A 20,138-nucleotide genomic window follows, 5' to 3' on the forward strand; every position below is an offset into this window, starting at 1 on the left:
TCACCTCTGTTACAGCCAAACAGGGAGAGCCTTAAATCCCTGCATGACGAAAGAGTCTATTATCCCCTTTTTGGCAGCAGTTGTCAGGACACAGACACAACTCGAGCTCTCTGCCGAGAATCCACGCCGAAGGCAGAGAGATGAGTGTGGCGAAGGGTTTGGAAAGGGAGCTGGCAGCATTCACCGGGTTTAGAAACAGATGAAAGCTTACAATATAAGCGAGGTGCAATCGAGAGAGAGTCACAGAGCTTTTACTAGCCACGGTGACTGCCAACAAGCAGCCCGGGGCCGGCTGCGGTCCGTTGTTATCCAGCAGGGACACTTCCACCCTCAGCACTGTGGTCACTGTGGTGACACCGTCGGTGACAGAGATTTCCATGCTGTCCTCTGCTGCTGCTGAACCATCGTGCACGTACTGCAGAGCATTTCGAGTGACGTCCTCGTAGGTGAAGGTGTCACCTTCCCCAAAAGAAAATGCACAAGTCAGAAAGATTCTGTTCAGAGCAACACTCCAATTCAAGTGACCTAAGGCCCCGATTTAGTGGAACACTTCATCACGTACGAAACTGGCATTTAATACCAACCTTACAGGGATGTGAGTTATGAAGACATTTATGAAGGAGCTAGTATATATGCAGGGCAGAGGAAAAGCTGTGACCTTCACAGTTCCACAGGCACAGCGACTCTTTGCGGTTCTCAGGGAGCGCACAGATCCTGCTTTCTTCCCAGCTGCTTTGTAAGCTCATGCCTGTCATAGCTAGATAAAGCTTCCCTCTCCACCTCTTCTGCTTGCGCTGCTCTCCTACAGACAACGCTTGTTCATCTGATCACACACTGGGAAGCGCTGCCACCAAAATCAACAGTGAAACTCCACAGGAGCTTTCGACTGCGGGGTCACAACAGGTTTATGTGGACGTCAGTGGAAACGTTCACTACGTTACTTCACCAAATTACTTCAGATATAACTTACCAGGTAAAACAAAACATCCCTTTTGATCTGCCAGAGCTGGCAGATGTTATTGCTAGACCACTCTCCATTGTCTTTGCAAGGTCATGGGGAACAGGAGAGGTGCCTGAGGACTGGAGGAAGGCTGACATCACTCCAATCTTCAAAAAAGGCAAGAAGGAGGACCCAGGGAACTACAGGCCGGTTAGTCTCACCTCTGTCCCTGGGAAGGTAATGGAGCGACTCATTCTGGATGTCGTCTCCAAACACTTAGAGGAACAGGAAGTTATTGGAAGTGGTCAGCATGGATTTACCAAGGGCAAATCATGCCTGACCAATCTGATAGCTTTCTATGATGTTATAACTGGTTGGCTGGATGAGGGGAGAGCCGTAGATGTCATCTACCTTGACCTTAGCAAGGCTTTTGACACTGTCTCCCATAACATCCTCATTAGGAAGCTGAGGAAGTATGGGCTAGACGAGGTGACAGTGAGGTGGATCGAGAGCTGGCTGAGTGACAGAACTCAGAGGGTTGTGATCAGCGGCACAGAGTCCAGTCAGAGGCCTGTAACGAGTGGTGTCCCTCAGGGGTCAATACTTGGACCAATTTTGTTCAATATATTCATTAATGACCTAGATGAGGGGACAGAGTGTATCCTCAGCAAGTTTGCTGATGATACCAAGCTGGGAGGGGTGGCCGACACTCCAGAGGGCCGTGCTGCCATCCAGCGTGACCTGGACAGGCTGGAGAGCTGGGCAGAGAAGAACCTAATGAGGTTCAACAAAAGCAAGTGTAGGGTCCTGCACCTGGGAAGGAAGAATGCCAAACACCAGTATAGGTTAGGGGCGGACATGCTGGGAAGCAGCTCTGAGGAGAAGGACCTGGGGGTCCTGGTAGACAGCAAATTATCCATGAGCCAGCAGTGTGCCCTTGTCGCCAAGAAGGCCAATGGCATCCTGGGCTGCATAGGGAAGAGTGTGGCCAGTAGGTCGAGGGAGGTCATTCTCCCCCTCTACTCTGCACTGGTGAGGCCACAACTGGAGTATTGTGTCCAGTTTTGGGCTCCCCAGTTCAAGAGGGACAGGGAACTACTGGAGCGGGTCCAGCGTTGGGCAACCAAGATGATTATGGGACTGGAGCACCTCCCTTATGAGGAAAGGCTAAAAGAGCTGGGACTCTTTAGCCTGGAGAAGAGAAGGTTGAGGGGGGACCTGATTAATGTTTACAAGTATCTAAAGGGTGGGTTTAAGGAGGACGGAGCCAGGCTCTTTTCAATGGTTCCCAGCGACAGGACAAGGGGCAATGGGCACAAGCTAGAACATAGGAAGTTCCGTTCAAATACATGGAAAAACTTCTTTACAGTGAGGGTGACAGAGCACTGGAACAGGCTGCCCAGGGAGGGTGTGGAGTCCCCTTCTCTGGAGATTTTCAAGACCCGCCCGGATGCAGCCCTGAGGGATGTGCTTTAGGCAATCCTGCTCTAGCAGGGGAGTTGGACTAGATGATCTCTAGAGGTCCCTTCCAACTCTGAAGATTCCATGATTCTGTGATTAGCAGCTGGTTACACTTATCATAATAGAGTCACTGTCAACTAGCCCACACATCCTTGGCAGAGGAAACGTGTTGACTCAGCCAGGAACAGAAGGGAAAAGACCTTTCACGCACTCTCTCCTGCAGGCACACACTTCCAGGCAGAAAATTTGCACGCTTGTGGATGCAGCCGTATCTGCCAGAGGCATCGGTCTCCACCTGGTCAACTACACCAGCTATGTGGATAAGCACACGCTTACCCCTCTCCGGCACTGAGGAAGACTTCTGCTCGACTCACCTGCTCTCATGCGCTCCTGCACGCCTGCGCTGTACTTGAGCACAATGCCATGACGGGGAGGTTCCACCAGCTCAAAGAAAAGACCCTCGGGAGCCGTATCCGTGTCGCTCACGGCTAACTGGATCCCTGCGCCAGGGAAAGGGAGCACGGCTTCAGCATCCTCAGACACGACACTGGGAACATCCCTTTGTGATGTGCTCTCGTGAATGGAGTCAAAAAACTGTGATTCAGTCAGCACGTGAAAAGTAAAATAATTCTGGAGCTGCCCTAGCCCAAGGGCTTGCTGGTTTCGTGGAAATAATTAGTCCCCTGACTATGTCCAGATCAGAGGCTGTATGAGGGAGCTGTTACCAGTATGGCTCACAGATGACAGCTATGCAAACCCTCAGCTTATGAGAGAGATGTGTCCATGCTCCTATAGCAGGGGGAGTATCTACAAAATCCCCAGAGAACCTCCTGACGCGAGCAGAAAGTGGCTTGTTCTTAACAACCCAGATCACACCACTGGGCAGAGCAGCCTAAGAGGGAAAAAGCAGAGGAGCAGCAGGTCCCTGATGCTGCTCTCCCCTGCCTCAGCCCACGAACAGTCCTGCCACACGCTGGAGGAGTACTGCCACATCTCCAGGCACTTTTCTGAGGCACCGCTGCAGTTTTCTCAGGGGGTGCTGCTACACCCGCGCAAGCACAGCTCCTCAGCCAAACAGACAGCGGTGAGCAAGACCAAAACCCTCCTCTGCCCCATCCACGTGGCCTCCTGGCAACAAACACCGTGTCTGAGGCGGAGCTCTGCACCCCATCTCTGGCACCCTACTCACCGATGGTGGCTTTGCCCCCCTGGCTGACCTCCAGGAAGGGAGCTGTGATCTGGAAGACTGGAGGCTGCTGTTCCGCAGAGAGCAAATGGATGACAAAGACCATCTCCGGGGTTGTGTGTTCTCCATCAGACACTAGGCACAGACAAAAACCACGCCTGAGTGTAGGGATGCGTTTTCAGGGGCAACTCAGCTGGGAAATTCACCTTTCTGGACAAAATCACCACCCCACACGGCTGACTTCTCTCCCACCTTTGTCAATGAACATACACACACAATTCACAGCTGCAAAGAGTAGTTCTCTTTGCCTCTACGCAATTTAATTGTGGAAATGCTTCCACGCTATATTTAAAAAAAAAAAAAAAAGCCCAAAACTCTGATGCCCTTGTTCACATTGGGAAAAATAACAGGAATGCATCAGGCTTTTAGGATAGATTCCAGGCAACTACTAGAAAAAGGTGTCTACTGAGCTGCAGCTTAGCTTCTATAAAACACTGCTGGGACACACATGAATTAATATTCTGCAGGCACGTGCATTTCCGAAAACCCTCCTGAGCACCCACAGGTGTGCTTGCAGCAGAATAAAGGCCAAGGAATAACAGGCAATGTGAAGGGCACGAGGATAAAAACCGCTTCGTCCAGGAGAGTGCAAATGTTTCACATACCTGTGAATCGGAAATTCACTGACTCTGGGAGACCTGACAGGACAAACACAAGCACAGAGTTAATTGTGGTCAGGACGGGAAGACACATACTGACGTGGATTTGAACAACTTCTGGAGAAAGCAAGTGGTTTCTACCAGACTGGAGTCTTTCCTCACTGAGGAAAGCACTCTTTCCTTGCCTTTGCTTCAAGTAATAAGAGATAAAATGCCACCCCCTCCTCCAAACTGTGAAACTCCTCTTGATGTCAGCGGAGGCCATGGTGATGCATAGAACTCCATCGACCATGCACTGTCACTTCATCACACAATCCTGTGCATCAACTGGTCAAACGTGCTTCACGTTTGTCCTGTTTTTGCCCCTCTACCTCCTGCTCCAGACTGTTTCTCCTCTGATGGCAGCAATCTTTTAATACCCTAGTTCAATAGGGTATACCTAGATCAATTCTAGTCTCAACCTCAAGGATTAAGCCCCCAGTGCATCAAAGATCTGAAGCACAGGAGGGACGACAAGTTCCTGACCACACAGCAGCTGATCAGCAGTTTGCCCAGCACAGCATCTAGCCTTGGCAACGCTAATTGCTGCAGCGAACACTGCCGCATCCCCATAATTCACCGCATGTTGCTACACCAAACCGCAGGGGAAAATCTTGCTCAAGTCACAAGAAACGGGTGAACTCTTGGTACGCTCCTCCAAGGCAGATTCCCACTTCCTTTGCATTGTCAAGCCTCACGCCCTCGCGAGTATGGATATAACCATCAAGTCATTCTGGCACTGGAGGAAGACCAGCAGTCCCAGCTACCTCCACCAGTCTGACACAAAGAACATTCAGTTCCTTACCCGCAAAGGAGAAGGCCATGATCTCTCTCAGGTGAGGAGCTGCAGTCGGCGGACGATAAGCAATCTTGCCATGGTTTATATCTGCTTGGGTGAAATACCTGACGGGGGAGAGCGGTCTGTCTCTATGCTCCACGATACCTACGGAGGGAGGGAGCTCAGTATTAACAGGAGGAATGCGCTTCATTTTTAAAACAAGATACCAAAGGCCACAGCTTTTTTTTTCTCCCCCCCAAGTACTTTTTTTTCACATCTTCAGTGGCTCCTGTATGAGTCAGATGGTCGTAACTCCGCCGAGGATGGGTTCTTGGGACATGAGAAGTTAAAGACAGATTCCTCACTTAGTCATTTCTGCAAATACCTCTCACGAGGGAGGTGGAAAGCAGAAAGCCATGGAGTACAACATTCAATATATTCCAGACAATAGTACGAAAAATGAGCTCTGTGGCCTATTCCCAAACGAGCCAAAGAAATTGGGTTAAGAAACAAGGCGTTTGAAAGCTGAACAGATTAACAGATGCCTCCACAGAATGATATTTTGAGGGAAAAATCAGATGTGCTCAGCCACCAATTCAGCAGCAAGCTGCCAGGTTCTGAACAGGTACACTTGCCTTGGCCAGGAAGGAGAGGGACGGTCACGTTGAACAGGATTTTCTCACTGGGAATCTCCGGGTCTACAAAGGACAGGTGATGGGGCTCAAGCACTGTCACACGGTCCTCCAGCACCTCAATAAACACATCAGACCATGAGCATCAAGGCCAGAGACATGGGAAGAGTCACCCAAAAATGCATTGAAAGAGAATTTGCTTTGCTCTAGTTAAAGATCAGGGAGTCTTTGAATGTAAAATCCTAGTTCTCAGACCTAAAACTGACAAGGGATGGATGGGTTGAGCCTTTACCAAATCTCTCAAACCTGTACAGAATAGGGATTATCTGGGAGGAGATTACAGAGGACACTAAAGCCTGATAATGAGTAAAATGTGATAGAATCTTATGGTCCACCTAAGCCCACGTTCAGCTCATCCGTCAACCACAGCAAATGTGTAACGCAGAAGCTGCGTACTGTGATGCTCAACAGAAGAGAGCTCTATACAGGCCCACCTCTGTTAACTCCTTTCTGGAGGATCAGAAGGGGCTTATAAACCTATGAAAAAGAGAAACACACCTCCTCCTTCATAAAATTACGAGCTGATGCCCACTTCCAGGCCGTCCAGGAAAATGGCATTGTTTTTAGTGCACTCTGTCCCCTACAGAGGCACAATCTCTACGCTCACAGGTGGAGAAGTTTCTTTTTTGACCTACGGCAACTAAGAAGAGGTAAAGGAAAATCTAATTTGATCAAAAACTCCCTAGATGAAGACATAATTAATTGCCTACGTAGTTTTCTGGTATAGTCTGATGTGGCTGAACTGGACTTCCTTTTAAAAGAAATCCTGAAAATGACTCAGCCATCTCCATTGGAATATAGAGGAATCAAAGCTTTCCCTTTTGTTTTAAATCTGCCTAAAATTGTTCTGATCCTTCCATTACAAGATTATCATTAGCCAAAGGCTGGCAGTGTGTTACAGGAATTATGGTGCTGCATGAACAGACTTAAGTGCACAAAAGCCCTTAACTTGCATGTGTTCATGAACCTTAATCCTGCGGAATTAACAGCTACGAGAAGTCACTTGAATTAAATAGTTGAGCTGGGTATGAAAAGCATGCAGTTCATTTCATAATCGTGAACAAAATCATGGAGAGAACAAGCTAAATTAAGGATACGGGTAATTAATTCATCTGCTTTGGAACATGGAATGATCAGGTTCAGGAACAAATTACAGGTTGCCACTGGCCGCTGACTTGTGCTGGTTACACATCTTTAAGGCCACCCTGTCCAACCTGCGTCTCGTTCTGCTGGCCTTGGGTCACAGACTGGACATTGGCCTGGGCACCGGCAAGGCGAGGTTTCCTGACACCACCACAAATGCCACCGAACCCCCAGTTCGTCTCTCTACAGGGTTTTTCACCCAAAGGCGTCAGAGGCGAAACCACAGCCGGTGAACGACCGCTGTGAAGCAGTAAATAAAACCTTCTCAGTCCTTCGTAGAGATGAAAGTGCCACAGATCTAACTGGAACCAAAAGCCACAAAGTTTGCGTTATCAACAGCTCTGCATAAAAAGGGCAGGCTTAAAATTAACAGTGGTGTCCCTTTCGTACAGCCACTTTGGTAAGGGAAGGGAGGAGCACCTCCATACGCTTGCAAAACTCTCTCCTTCACAAACCCAATCCCAGTTTGCATCCGGCTAGAGCGAAACTGCTCCTTTTACCAATATGGGGGAAACAGGTGACTTGATTGAAGAAAAACCAGTACAGATGTTACGTCCAGTTTAACCGCCAAAGAGACACCAAACTCTCTCTGACCTTTCCCAGCAGGACACTCAAAGACAAGGCTGGAGGTATGGGAAGACTTTAACATTTTGCGCTCGTTCTTCAGCCGAGCAGCCAGTTTAATTCTGAAAGCGTCTGAAGGCGGACGAACAGAACTCAATCACGTTGATGCAAGGAAGTGCAATTTTCTGATGAAAAGATTTAAGGTTATGGTTGCTTCATAGTTGCCTCCAAGGCCTATTTGTCTCTCCCAAAGGTAGGACTTGCAGGTTGCAAGGCGCCCCTCAGTAAAACGTGTTTTATGGCTCTATTGAATTTTGTGGTGTGTAATTAGCCATAAAACCCAGCACTGCATGGCTCAGCCAGACACCTCCCCCATCAATTTTGCCAATAATGACAACAACAAAAAGTCAAGAGCAGAAAGATACATCGCCGGCTATTGCTCCCAGGAACAGTCTGAGCATGTTTTATTATTGCCCACGAAAGGTCACCACTATTTTAAAACCTGACAAGGCCGTTGTGTCACGGACTTTTCACTAATCCCTCTCCCACAGCTTCCTTTGGCCTGTCCTGGTGCCGTGGCTGGCAAGCTGTGCTGGCTTACAAGTCCTTTGCCTTCTTTAGGAGGCTTCTCCTGGGGACCCGTTGCCCCTGGGAGGTCTGCCACATCTGCTCTCCTGCACCGCATGGGCCTCTCAGCGTGCTTTTATCTGTCAGAGAGCGCCCAAGGGCACAGGATTTCTGTTTGATAACACTGAACATACTGCTGGCACCTCAGACGCTCTAAATAAATCATCGGGAATGAATAACGCCAAGGATGCCTGCACGCTCCCTTCAAGTTTGTAGGCCCAGCTCTCCTGAAGGGTTGGCAGGAGCCAAAGCTCTGCTTTTCCACCGCAGCCTGCCCTGTCCCAGCCAGCTCAGGACTGCTGCTCAGGGGATTATGATCCTGGTGCCCCTCCGAAAGCCCCACAGACCACAACAAAGCCAAGGTGATGACTAAATCAAACTCCCTGCCTCTGGGGTCCTGGCTCTCCGTGTGTCCCAAGGTGCAGAGCCCTGAAGCTCTCCTCTAGCTCATCCACTCGGGATCCCTCCCTAGGGAATCAAAGAACAGGAGACAGCAGGAGAAGTCGAGAGGAAAGCTGGACTTCACCCACAGATGTGACGCGGACACACCGAGAAGGCACGCGCAAAGCTCCCCAAACCAACTTTAAACTTCGAGGTCATCTTTTCAGTTAACAGCCAGGGAAATAACTACATTCGAGAGACCACTCTATCAAAATGGTCATTCCCAGAGTTGATGCCGCAAGAAAAGGGCATTCAGTTCCACGGATGCAGATACAATCGGCTCGCCCGAATGTTTTCCACCTACGTCAGTCTGTGTTCCTGATGTCAGGATGATGGATGAAAACTTTCTAATGCGGGTGGGCTGCAGTTCTGATAAATAAAGTTTTACAGTGGAATTACAGGCAAGATCTATTCGTTACAGTCTCTCTAACCCGCAGTTTTTCACTCTTGCCACTCCTAATGGCTTCTCAGGAAAAGGTGTTTTCAAAATGTTAAGAATTCCATTCGAAAGACGTTAAACTTAATTTTTTCTTTTCTCTCTCCCTCCCCCTTCCAGTCTATACAGTCATCACTTTTAATACTGAATTTTTCAACTTTATGTTTTTGTTTTCTCCTCTCCAGCTACTCTTCTAACCTGTCTGTCTTTTTTTTTTCCTCATTTCTGCCTGATATCTATCTGGTGCATAACACCTTGTTCTGCAGATTTAGCTCCATCTTTGAACCAAGCACAACGGCACGGACAATAGCAAGGAGAGGAATCAAGGCTCAGCGGTCGCCGCTCTGCCCGAGGCTCCGGGCGCTGTGCAGCGCTGGAAGGAGAGTGGGAAAACAGAAATAATCGGTCGGTTCCCACTTACGGCCATGTGCAAAGAGGAGCCGAGGGAAAGCTGAGGCGCTCTGGGCGTCTGCGGCAGAACAGCAACGTTGAAGACGTGGCTTTCCAAGGTGGTCTGCGCACTGCCAGAGCTGGACACCTGGGAAGGAAAGATCACATGAGTGGGGACCTGACAGAGGACACCGCTGCTCTTCTAGACCGCTTTCATCCTTTCCCTCTCCTCTCCTGCTGCTCTGGGAAGGCAAAGACACACCTTTCCAGCAGATACCGACCTTTAAATAGTCATACAGGCCTTTAAATAGTAACCAGATTCTCCGTTATTACCTGTACGATCTAGAAAGGGTTTACCTCTTTATTAACATTTAGAAAGACGTCTGCTTGCAAATTCCCTACCTGCTATTCATTCCTGCTTCTGAATTTTTTGCTGAATTTTACTCCGACTGTCTTTGCAGCTTAGTGGAACTTTTCATCACAGGGACAGGAAAAAAGAATGGGTTTTTAAACCTTCCTCCCACCCTCAAAATGACCACCAGTTGTGCTGACAAGGTGAAATTAACTGGACTTTTAATAAGGGCACTGCCTCGGCAGGGACTCCCTGCGATCCCAACATCTTCCAAGACAGGCTGCGCTTGCGTTTCACGGAGACCCATAAAAACGTCCCATACGCCCCTGCAACACCTAAGTGAAGTCAACAGTATCTAACTCGTAACAGCAAACCTGCAGTAATGACAGATAAAACACATAACATGGGATTTGTAAAAATTCAAAGGACCAAAGCCATGCCCTAGAGATAAGCCTGCAAATGTTCACAGCAATCCTGAGATAAGGCAAGCACCCAAAGAAATACAGTCCCCTTCCTTGTTAGACAGTTATGGCTTTATGAAAGATAAAGAGTACGGATGGAATTCCGCACTTGAATTCAACAGAGCACTTTGTGAGCAAGAACGGACTTCAGCACAAGCTTCATTTCAAGAAAATGTATAAAAGCCCATCGATTTTCTGAAATGAATGAAATTATTTTAGCCGTTTGCTGGCCCTGTTCCGAGTTGCCGTCATCCGAATGGTAATAGCCAAAATATGGATGAAAATGACGTGTTGGCCCTTTCCGAAATGCCTCGGTCCACAGCTCAAGACTCAGAGAGACGTGTCACGGTCTCCTGACGTGACGTAGGGCTTGCCGGACGGTTATTGCTACCGCTCCAAGATACTAAACCCACACATTTAACTCATGCAAAACGCATACTCTAAAAGAGGAATGGAGCAATTAAGCTAAAGATTAGCTTGTTCAACATTGGCACTCACAAATTCCTCATTATCGCTTATGTTAATTACTTTAGAAATTACCTTAATTGCCTCTCTGGTGCTACAGTAATAGCTTCTGACTTGTAAACCAGATGTAACAAATCCTGCGTGCAAGCGTTCACGTAGGCTTAGTATTATGGGAGGCTGTTAAACCTTCCAAGCAAACAACAAGGACCTGTCTGAGGAATTTTATGGCCGTAAAACCTGTGGGGAGGTGGGATTCATTTTAGTATTACATCTGCTGGGGAGTATTTGTGCCTTCTTGCCTGTTCGCAAGAAGAAGTACGCCACAGAACAATGAAATTATTAGCTTAGGGACTGCAGAACGAAGGAGGGTCGCTTGGTTTTGGGGCTCGCCAAAGAATTTTTAAAAAAGGCACTCCGCACACTGTGCAATTGGGAGTAAATATTACAGGTTTTACGAGCGGGCAATGTATTCGCCGTGCGGCACCAAGGGGTGAAACCTCCCTCTCCGAACTGCAAAGGGGGCATTAAAAAGGCCAGGATACGGGCTGCAGCATCACACCTTGCACAGGGAAGTCCTTTCACGGAGGTCTGGGTGGCAGGAATGGCTTAGGAGAGCAGGCCAGAGGATGAAGGTATGGGTCTCCTCATGCAGATCCAGCTGGAGGACCTCTAGGACAGACAAACCCCAGCTATCTGGACCCACCTCCCCACTTTTCGCTTGTCCACAGGGACCAGCCTCATCCCGCAGAAGGGTGGGCGAAAGGAGTCCCCGGACACACTGCGTCACGCTGATGGGATGTTACAAACCTGCTAGTTTCATCCTGTGGAAGTTGTAAGTGCAGATCTGTTTTGCCCATTCGCTCTGCGGACTCGATCTCAGCGAGCTTTTCTACAAAACCCTTTCCTCCCTGAGATGGAATTATTCCACAAAAAATCAGGCCAGCTATTAGTTTAATAGCTTAAATGTTAGATGCTACTTGAAAGACCATTTTCTCCAGATTTGCAAGACGGCCTGTGATTTGACACCCAGAAGGTTAATGCCATCGCATGCGGCTCAACTCTGCATGTGGCTGGCTGGCTCCACTGCCACAGATTAAAACCTGGGGATCCACACGCAGCAAAAGCTCTCTTGCGCATGAGGAAGACTCTCCCACGAATACAACGGTGGGCTGCATCCACCCTGACGCATAAGCATGTTCATATTCATCTACAGGCATGCAACGTGCACCGATATACACATAAGTCTGTATGTAAATACAAATACGTATTTGCAAACATACTTCTGTGTGCATGCCTGTATTCACGTATGTGTATCTATTAAAACTTTGGGGTATAAGATACAGGCAATGGCAGACTGAGTAATCTCAGAGAAAAATGCCAGCAGAACTGCTGTGTGACCCTCCCCGTGAACGTACCTGGAACTGGAAGGAGTCACTCTCTACTTCAGATCCGGAGTGCCTGTACCACACAATGCCTTCGTTGATGTCCTGCTGGGTAAAAGAGGTTGTAGGCGAGGCTGCTCTTCCATCAGGCAAAAGCTGCCACGAGTCTGCTGGGCCATCTGCCGGCATTGGGACCAGAAGCACCACTTCACCTGGGGAAAGCAAAGACGAACAACCAGGGCACAGCTTGTGAGAAAACAAGGAGGAACAGACGCCCTTTCACCAACCGATGAGCATCCAAAACAAATGTCCATCCAGGCTTAGGTTTTTTCCATCTAGTGTGACTAACAAAAATAGCAGAAGAGCTCCTAAAAACCACTAATGGACCTTGCAACATCCCACTGACGCAGGGAAATTTTATCTCGTCTCTTGGCAGCGCGAGACAGAAGAAATACACGGTCAAGCAAAAAACAGCATCTGCAACTTTAAGCTCCCAAAATGTCGTTCTGCCCGCTGACCAGCCCGTTTCAACCTTGAAACGTGCCTGTTTCATAAACTGAGCAGAAAAAAAGACGCAAAGGACATTCTAGAGTGCCTGCGCAGGGCCAAGAGAGAAGTGAGACCCAGAAGGGGTTAAAAAGCATTGCAGGAGACTCTCCATCTTCCCCTCAAGGGCGCAACATGAACATCAGAATACAGCATACTAATTTTTTTCAAGGTCAGCTCTTTTGGGTACTTATTATGCCAAAAAGTATACTCAACCGACTTCTCTGAACAGAAGTCTTCAGCTGAACAAGAGCTCTTCACCAGAGATAGCGACGGAGCCCTGTGTCACAGGCTGTACAGAAAGTGTGTACGTCCTGGTTTGTCGCTTCTCCTCCAAAGAGTATGTAGCGTTTCTATCTCCAACGTCCAGCTTATTTCTGATTTTTGTATCAGAAACAGATTCTCAGCTGGACCGCAACATCACTGGCTTCACTGCAGAGAAGAGAGAGAAGAGCAGGACGGGGGCACGACCCCCTGGTCATCAGCTTTCCTCACAGACGCCTGCAAGGGCTGCATTTTGATGTCGCTACTCCTGTTCAACGCACTTTAATCCAAAAACATCATTCTAATAAAATTACTCAAAGAGCCAAGAGAAGGGTACCAAAGCTTTGGTCAGCAATTTCATTGGCGTGACCGTTTTTCCCAAGCACCCACATAAAGGAAATTAAAACCTGACAAAGAGCTATGGTATTGAAACAAATGGCATATTCTTCTATTTTACAATGTAATCTACTTGGTTTGGAGTTAACGTAGTCTGTGAAAAAATTATATGTTTCCCCTGTCTTTACTATTCTTGAGTATATATAATTTGGCTGCTCTTTAAATAACTTGAGAGTTGTATATTGTGCTTTTCTATTAGTCTTTGAAAGTATCCCTCATGGCTACCAATTCAGAAGCCACATATATGATAAATCACTTCAACTCTCCTTACAGCATTAATCATTCTGTTATGCAAAACACCCATCCTACGCTCTCCCACTTCATTTCCCCAAAACCACCCTCAAACTGTTGGAGAAATAAGAATTCATCAGGCTGAAATATCAGACTTCCCTTTTATCGTCAAACTCTATGCTAACATTCCCTTATCACGGCCCTAATTACACTCCCCATCTCAGGCTTTTGCCCATGGGAGCTCACCACCTTCATCTTCCGTGGGATTTCTAAAGATGCTAATCACATACCCAAAGGAGTCAGGGCCCGCAAGTTGTTTATCCCTCCCAAAGAGAAGAAACAATTAGAACATACAGCTGTTCTAAGCAAGACGCATGCCTGCGTGCCTTCCTATAAGTTAATATTTAATGCGATCAGATTGGAGAACTCTGTGGTGTTTCCTTATGTGGTTTACGACTACCATTTCATTTCAAACACATTTTTTTTAAATAGAAAAGCACCTGTTCGTTGGTTACACACACGAATGTACAACTTGGGCACACTCAGGCAATTTATTAAAACATATGGAGACTATAAAGCTGCAATTTCCAGAGCTGTCTTGAGGATTCAGGCGCTGCGGTCTCACGCGTTTTAAGAAGAGTGGACACTTGCATCACTTTTCACTGGCATCAGAGAGCTCATCCTCTAAGAAGGTACATCACATGGAGCAGCTTAGGGCATAACGATACCTACTCCTACAGAAGCGCGTATTTTTGGCAGGTAACAGAGCTGTGTTGAGGCATCCTGCATGCTGGGAGGAGAGCCAGGTCAGACACTGCTTCTATTTCTAGAGATAAAACAAGAGGTCCGGCATAAAGAGATCCTTAGAAAGATCGACCTCTCGCCGGTGCCCCATCGCACAGAACCAAATCAAGCCCTGCAGCAGGAGGGGATCCGGACAGGGATCCTCCTTCCCTAATTACAGCCTTTTGCTTTGGTTTCAGAGTCTCCAAATAAAAGGGTGAGAAGCCTTCTTGGTCCGTGCGCTTGTGCTATGTGTAGTAGATAATTGTAAAGTGGTTTCCTTTCCTATCTAAAAATCAAATTATGTATTTTCTACAGGTATGAATATCTTTTCCATTACTCAAATACTAAGATAGGCAGATAAGCCCTCCCTCATTAAGGACACATTTCCTGCATTTCTCTGTCTTATTTTTTCCCTCCCTTTCGGTGAAATAGTATTCTAGATAAAATGTTGAAGTTCATTGATTTCTACTGCTTATTCCTCACCTGCAGCTACAAACCCATTTGTGTTGCTGCAATTAATTACAGTAGAGATAATTACGGTGATACAAATACAGGATTATAAATTTTGGTTAGGGTTAGGCAGCAGGAGACAAGCTCCTCAGGGAAAAATTCTTGTTTTCATGTAAATGCTTATTAAATACGAGAAGACACTCCTTCATTTGCAGTAGACTAAAGGGGGAATACAAATTAATTACTTCTCTTCTAAATTGCAAAAATAACATAATCTCTGTTTCCATCAGGTACTGGCAGCTGTTATGGAAACCAGCCCATCCTTACAGCAAAAGGCAAAAAACCAGCACTGATGTTGCTAAAGGGATCCTCGAATTTTATCGGGCTCAGACAATTAAAATCAATGATATCATTTCATGGAAGTGCAAAAATGTATTATTTAAAGACACGGTTCTAGTGAAGAAAACGGTGATGCTGAGCGGGAAAATAGCATTTTTCTTTTCTGTCCGTATTTCCTTTCCCTCTACAGATGGCGTCCTCTCTTTTGCATCCAGTTTCTCTCCGTTTGTATCTCAGCTGCAAATCCCAGCACCTTCCATGCTCCTCCTTGCCTCGGGTTCAGAAGATGTTCTATAAGCTGCAGTCCTACGCGTGGGGCTGCTCGTGAAAGCCCTTACTCTGAGAGATGAGATCAGAGCGTCTCAAAAGGAATTTGAAGACAAGGATTATATACGGGTGCGAATGTCACCAATTTCTGCTTGAGCCAATAACCCCTTCCATTAGTAGAAATTAAATCAAATGTCGTGGAATTTAGGGAGTTCTCCAATTCTTCACGGTAAACATTTGCTCAGCATTTTCCAGAGGTAGATACTACTCTACGCTGCTCTTAAACTACACATTCATCACAGCATATTATCTTTTGGCAGTGAGTAAGAATCTGCCCTCCCAAGGCTGTAAATCCACCAGAATTTAACCAGGGAAGCGCAGCTGCAGAAGTTCAGATCACCAGGCAGGATGAGAGTGCTTCATTATTTTGCATGCTCATTTGAATTGGAAAAGGATGAGGTCAGCAGCACTTATCAGCATAGTATTATAAGGAAATATTCCCTCAAATGCTATTTGTTGTGGGCAAAATACCATGGAAGAACCATATTCCCATAGGTCTTTTTCCCAGAAGTAACCAGAACCTTGCACTTTTATTTAGCAGATGGACACCTTGGGACGTGTGGGGTGAAAAGCAACGCCCCACAGCTGTTTTTCGACAACAGAACTCTGAAGATACTTACCGTGTCTTGGCTGGTCCTTGATGATGGTGTAGGTTATCTCGGAGTCACGGGCACCGGGTAGCTCGGCGTGCAGAATTGTCCTGGAGATCTGTAGCATGCCTCCCTGGGGCACCCAGACCAGGGAATTTGTCACCAGCTGAGGGCTTCTGTCCTTCTGCATGCAGGGGGACAGCAGAAAAAGTTAAAAAATTAACTCAACGTCAGCGAGGCCACACTGATGCAAACAGATTTTTCAAGTGAAAAGGATCAAGCAGAGTATTTTGGAATTTCTCATGCGTTCAACTCTGGTTGTCTGCTTCAAGAAATGGTTTTGCATCCTTCACCTATGTCCCTCGGACCCAGTTCTCAACCTGTAGAACTGACCTTGTCCTCCAATGTTTCTAATTCCTATTGCTGACCCAAAACCTTCTTGACCTCCTTGTCCCTCTGTAATTTTGTCTTTTACCACCATCCTCATTCTCTCTGCACTTGACTTTCGACATACCTTGACAGAATTGATCTCCACGGCACAGTGGAAACAACATCCGAAAAAAACTATCCAGTCTCCTACACTAGTTTGATTTGATCCACATTTTCTACCACATCTCTTCATTTTATTCCTAAAAATACACACCTTTCAAAGGTATTTGGAGAACAACAGCTTCTTACCCATTCGAAATTATCTCCTTATGGCACCTTCACTATCTTTACACACATCTATAATGGCTCTTCAGGAGCAAACCCAGGTTCAAGACCAACCTCATGCTTTTCTACATCACAGGGGAAAAAGGAACTTCAGGGTATGCAAACGCTAATGATGAATTTTTGGCAGAAACATGAACTATGATGGTTTTCCATCCTTTGCTTGAACAGAAGCAGTTTAACATTCAGAAATCAGATACACAAAGTTCACTTAGTAGCTACTGCACCAAACCCACATCACGTTTTTTGCTAAGCTAGAACATATTTGTAGGAAGACTTTTAGATCAAATATCTTCTCTCCATGTGGGGACTCACACCCATGGTCAAGTCATCTCTACACCACGTTTCTAAAACTGAAGTCTGCCTGAGCGTCCATCAAAGCTTTTTGCTACTTTGGTGGGATTTCTAACCTTCGAATTACTCCTGCGCCTTTTCTTCAAATGACTATTTATCCGATATTCATTCACGCTTCCTGAAATGTGGATGTCAGGACTGGATGCAGGCATGGTTTCACTACTATTTTCACTTACTTCGGTAATGCTACTCTGGCATTCAAGGATTATATTAGCCCTTTTTGGGCTCTAAATTACTTTGTTAGTTCGTGCTCTGTTGGACAGGCCACCAAAACCCCCGGTGACCTCTTCTGTGACACGTTTTTTTCTTATAAGCCCACTTCCTGTAAATGTGACTTTTCTTCTTGATTTCTGCAGTTTCGCCTTGAAACTGGCTGTGGCAAACTGCATAATCAGTCAAAATCCTGACTGTTCCACCTACGTGGCATCTTCCTCCTCATTTGCTACTCCACATAACCGTGTGTCGCCCCAAAACTGATAAATGACTCATGTTCTTCTGAATCTGCAACGGAGACAGTAGAGAGAGCTAAAAAGATGTTTGTGAGAAAGAATCACATTAAAGGGTGATTTCTCATCTCCATTTTGACACGTCTGCTGAGCTACTTTCACAGATTCATTTCGTACTGTACTTATTTCGCACCGTGTTCATTTCTAAAATGCCGCGTGATCTTCGACCGCGTCAGGTCAAGAGTTTCCCAGCACAATGGTTGCTTTATTTTTTTGACGAACAGCGGAGAAGAAAACCAGGCGCTGTGCCAGCCAAGAGAACCCTGCCAATATATATGATAACTTTCCCCTGACCTTATCGATTCCATCACATCACACACAGAAGCGTAACTCTGGACCAGGAAACACACTAAAAAGGTCAGAAAGGTCCCTGGATTTATTGTGTAAGGAGAGAAAAGCGGGACTAGCCACACCGCAAACAGTAACAGGCAAAACGCACTGTCTGAAAATAAAATATTTCAAAGCGATCGTTAATTAAACACAAGGCTGTGGGTTTGCTATAAACATCGAACCCTCTGGCTTTTTGCTAACTAAAGGACTGAATATTCCTCCACTGGCCACGTTAAACCAGTCACACATTTTGTAATAGCATTTCCACCTGGTTTTGATGCTGCGATCCTGCTTGTTAATAAGAACACAGTCAGGAGACAGCTCTTTTTGCTTGGTCATCTTTTTAAAAAATATATTTAGCGACAGGCTATTGTCTGATCTGAGCGCTCACCCTGGGCTCTGCAAAACAGCTAGAATCGCAGTAGATTTTTTATTATCTATTTTTTTTTACTGATAGCTGAGCACACCGTTAGCAAACTGTGGGAAGGCATTCGCAGCATGGGAAAAGTGTTTTTGGAGAGCCCAGGGAGGGCAACACGCTCCCTGGTCCATTCTTCACCTACCTTCCCCCAGGGAGGGCCCAAGACGCAGTGCCTTGCAAATATCTTGGAGACCTCCCTTGGCTGGATCTCCTCTAGAGGTCCAACACACTCCTAGAACAAACATCTTTTGCCTTTTTCCTGCATTCCCCCCACTCTCTCGGAAAAGAAAGGCTTCCATATCCCGTCAGGGATGGGCAGGTGACATGTGGGTAGGTCTGAGCTCCTCTGACTTACAGTCCATAGCCTGCAATCCCATTTTCTAGGGCATGGGTTCCTTACTCCCCACTGGAGCACCACCGGTGGTGCTCTGCCAAAAACGAAGCACCGGCAGGTCTCAAATTAACTTCACAGAAGCCGTAATTGTTCGAGAACGTCAACACAAATATACAGCAGTGCAAATCGTTATTAAGAGCTCTGAAAAGAGAGGCCAGCGGTTCAGACGGCTGCAGGTCAAACAAAGTGTTTGGACGGGGGCAAACAGGGAAAAGCAGGCTGGTAGCAAGCAAAGGGACTAAAAAAGCACCTTGCAGAAAACAAGGCATACCTGTTGTGAAGAAATAAAACCCTCTAATTCACAACACTTGGAAGGTTATGTTGTCCTTCATTTATGTTTTCCCACTTCCACCGCACTGCTCCTATGGATTAACGGCTGAGAATTACGCTGTCTGAGCCCATGGAACAGGAATCCTAGAAATGGCCTTTCACACCAGTTCTGACTATATAAAACCATCCAGAAGCACATGATAACAAGGGTACTCGGGTAAGCGACGTGGTTATAAAAACACACCTTGAACTCCCACAGCCCCAGCCAGGGTCCTACCAGGCTCTTTCGCCATCTTTGGTGTACACCAAGGGAAAAAAAAACAAGTGTCTTTGCGTGTGTGTCTCAACAGCACCTTTTCAGGACCAAACCCTGCACGCAGTTCTGTTCCCGAGGCTACTCCACACCCACGATCATTAGGATGAGGCAGGAGCTGGGCATCTGCCAGCTCTACCCTCACACTAAAAGCTGCTCCGCTCTCGCCTCTGTCACCAACCTTCATTCTTCTCTGCAGCCAAGGGCTGCACTTGGAAGGAAAAGGAGAGACAAAGGAGCGCAAAATGGGCCAATAAAAGAAACTACTCAGCAATCAACCCGTACTGGCATTTACGAGAACCTGCTTAATCAATAGCAAAAAAAATTAAAACGCGTTACAAACAGCACAGCGTGGTGTCCAAGCGCTTTTAGAGTCCTTCCGATCTTATACAGGCTCCTTAGGGCAACGTCAGTGATCTGGGGAAAGAAACCACAGGCAGGGTTGCTTTTATTCCAGGAGTTTAATAACTCAGCACCAGCCTTGAAAGCAGCCCCTTTTTCATTCCCAGGCTGACGGGTGAGTCATGCCACTAATTACCATTAATTACTGCCGCAGCTTCAGGAGCGCCCGCAGGGTCCGAATGGGATCGGTCCCTCCTTGTGCTAACTACACGGACGCACGTAGCGCTTGTAAACCTGGCTGAAAATGTTCATGCCCAACTTGCTGTGAAAGGCAGCGAATGCAGCAGAGGAGGGGACAAAAGAGGGCTGACATCAGCTGCTCCTGACTCCATTTCCCAGAGCAGAACCGCTCCAAGATTGTGTAATTCTCAGATCCGTACATAAAAAGACTGCAAACAGCAGACGACTTCTCTGACAGCTCCATTTTTCATTAGCCTTTCACATTAACTAAGGGATAAGGACATTTTCAGCTTTTTTTCCTTCTGGTTTTTT

General features: G+C 46.8%; 1 protein-coding gene across 5 annotated transcripts in view; it reads right to left on the minus strand.

Moving 5' to 3' along the window:
* FRAS1 (Fraser extracellular matrix complex subunit 1) overlaps positions 1 to 20,138 on the minus strand; it is a 167,370-nt gene that overhangs the window by 33,948 nt on the left and 113,284 nt on the right. For all 5 annotated transcript variants that reach the window (XR_010071148.1, XM_063335505.1, XM_063335506.1 and 2 more), the window contains 9 exons: positions 15,976 to 16,129; positions 12,050 to 12,228; positions 9,388 to 9,504; positions 5,699 to 5,813; positions 5,091 to 5,228; positions 4,253 to 4,285; positions 3,591 to 3,722; positions 2,776 to 2,901; positions 212 to 459 (listed from right to left, as the gene is read on the minus strand). Coding sequence is in view for 4 of the 5 variants with exons in the window: in XM_063335505.1 (XP_063191575.1) it covers positions 212 to 459; positions 2,776 to 2,901; positions 3,591 to 3,722; positions 4,253 to 4,285; positions 5,091 to 5,228; positions 5,699 to 5,813; positions 9,388 to 9,504; positions 12,050 to 12,228; positions 15,976 to 16,129 (1,242 nt within the window). In the remaining variant the exon portion in view is untranslated. The remainder of the gene's footprint in view (positions 1 to 211; positions 460 to 2,775; positions 2,902 to 3,590; positions 3,723 to 4,252; positions 4,286 to 5,090; positions 5,229 to 5,698; positions 5,814 to 9,387; positions 9,505 to 12,049; positions 12,229 to 15,975; positions 16,130 to 20,138) is intronic.

Source organism: Chroicocephalus ridibundus, chromosome 5, assembly GCF_963924245.1.
Source record: "Chroicocephalus ridibundus chromosome 5, bChrRid1.1, whole genome shotgun sequence".
Lineage (NCBI taxonomy): Eukaryota > Metazoa > Chordata > Aves > Charadriiformes > Laridae > Chroicocephalus > Chroicocephalus ridibundus.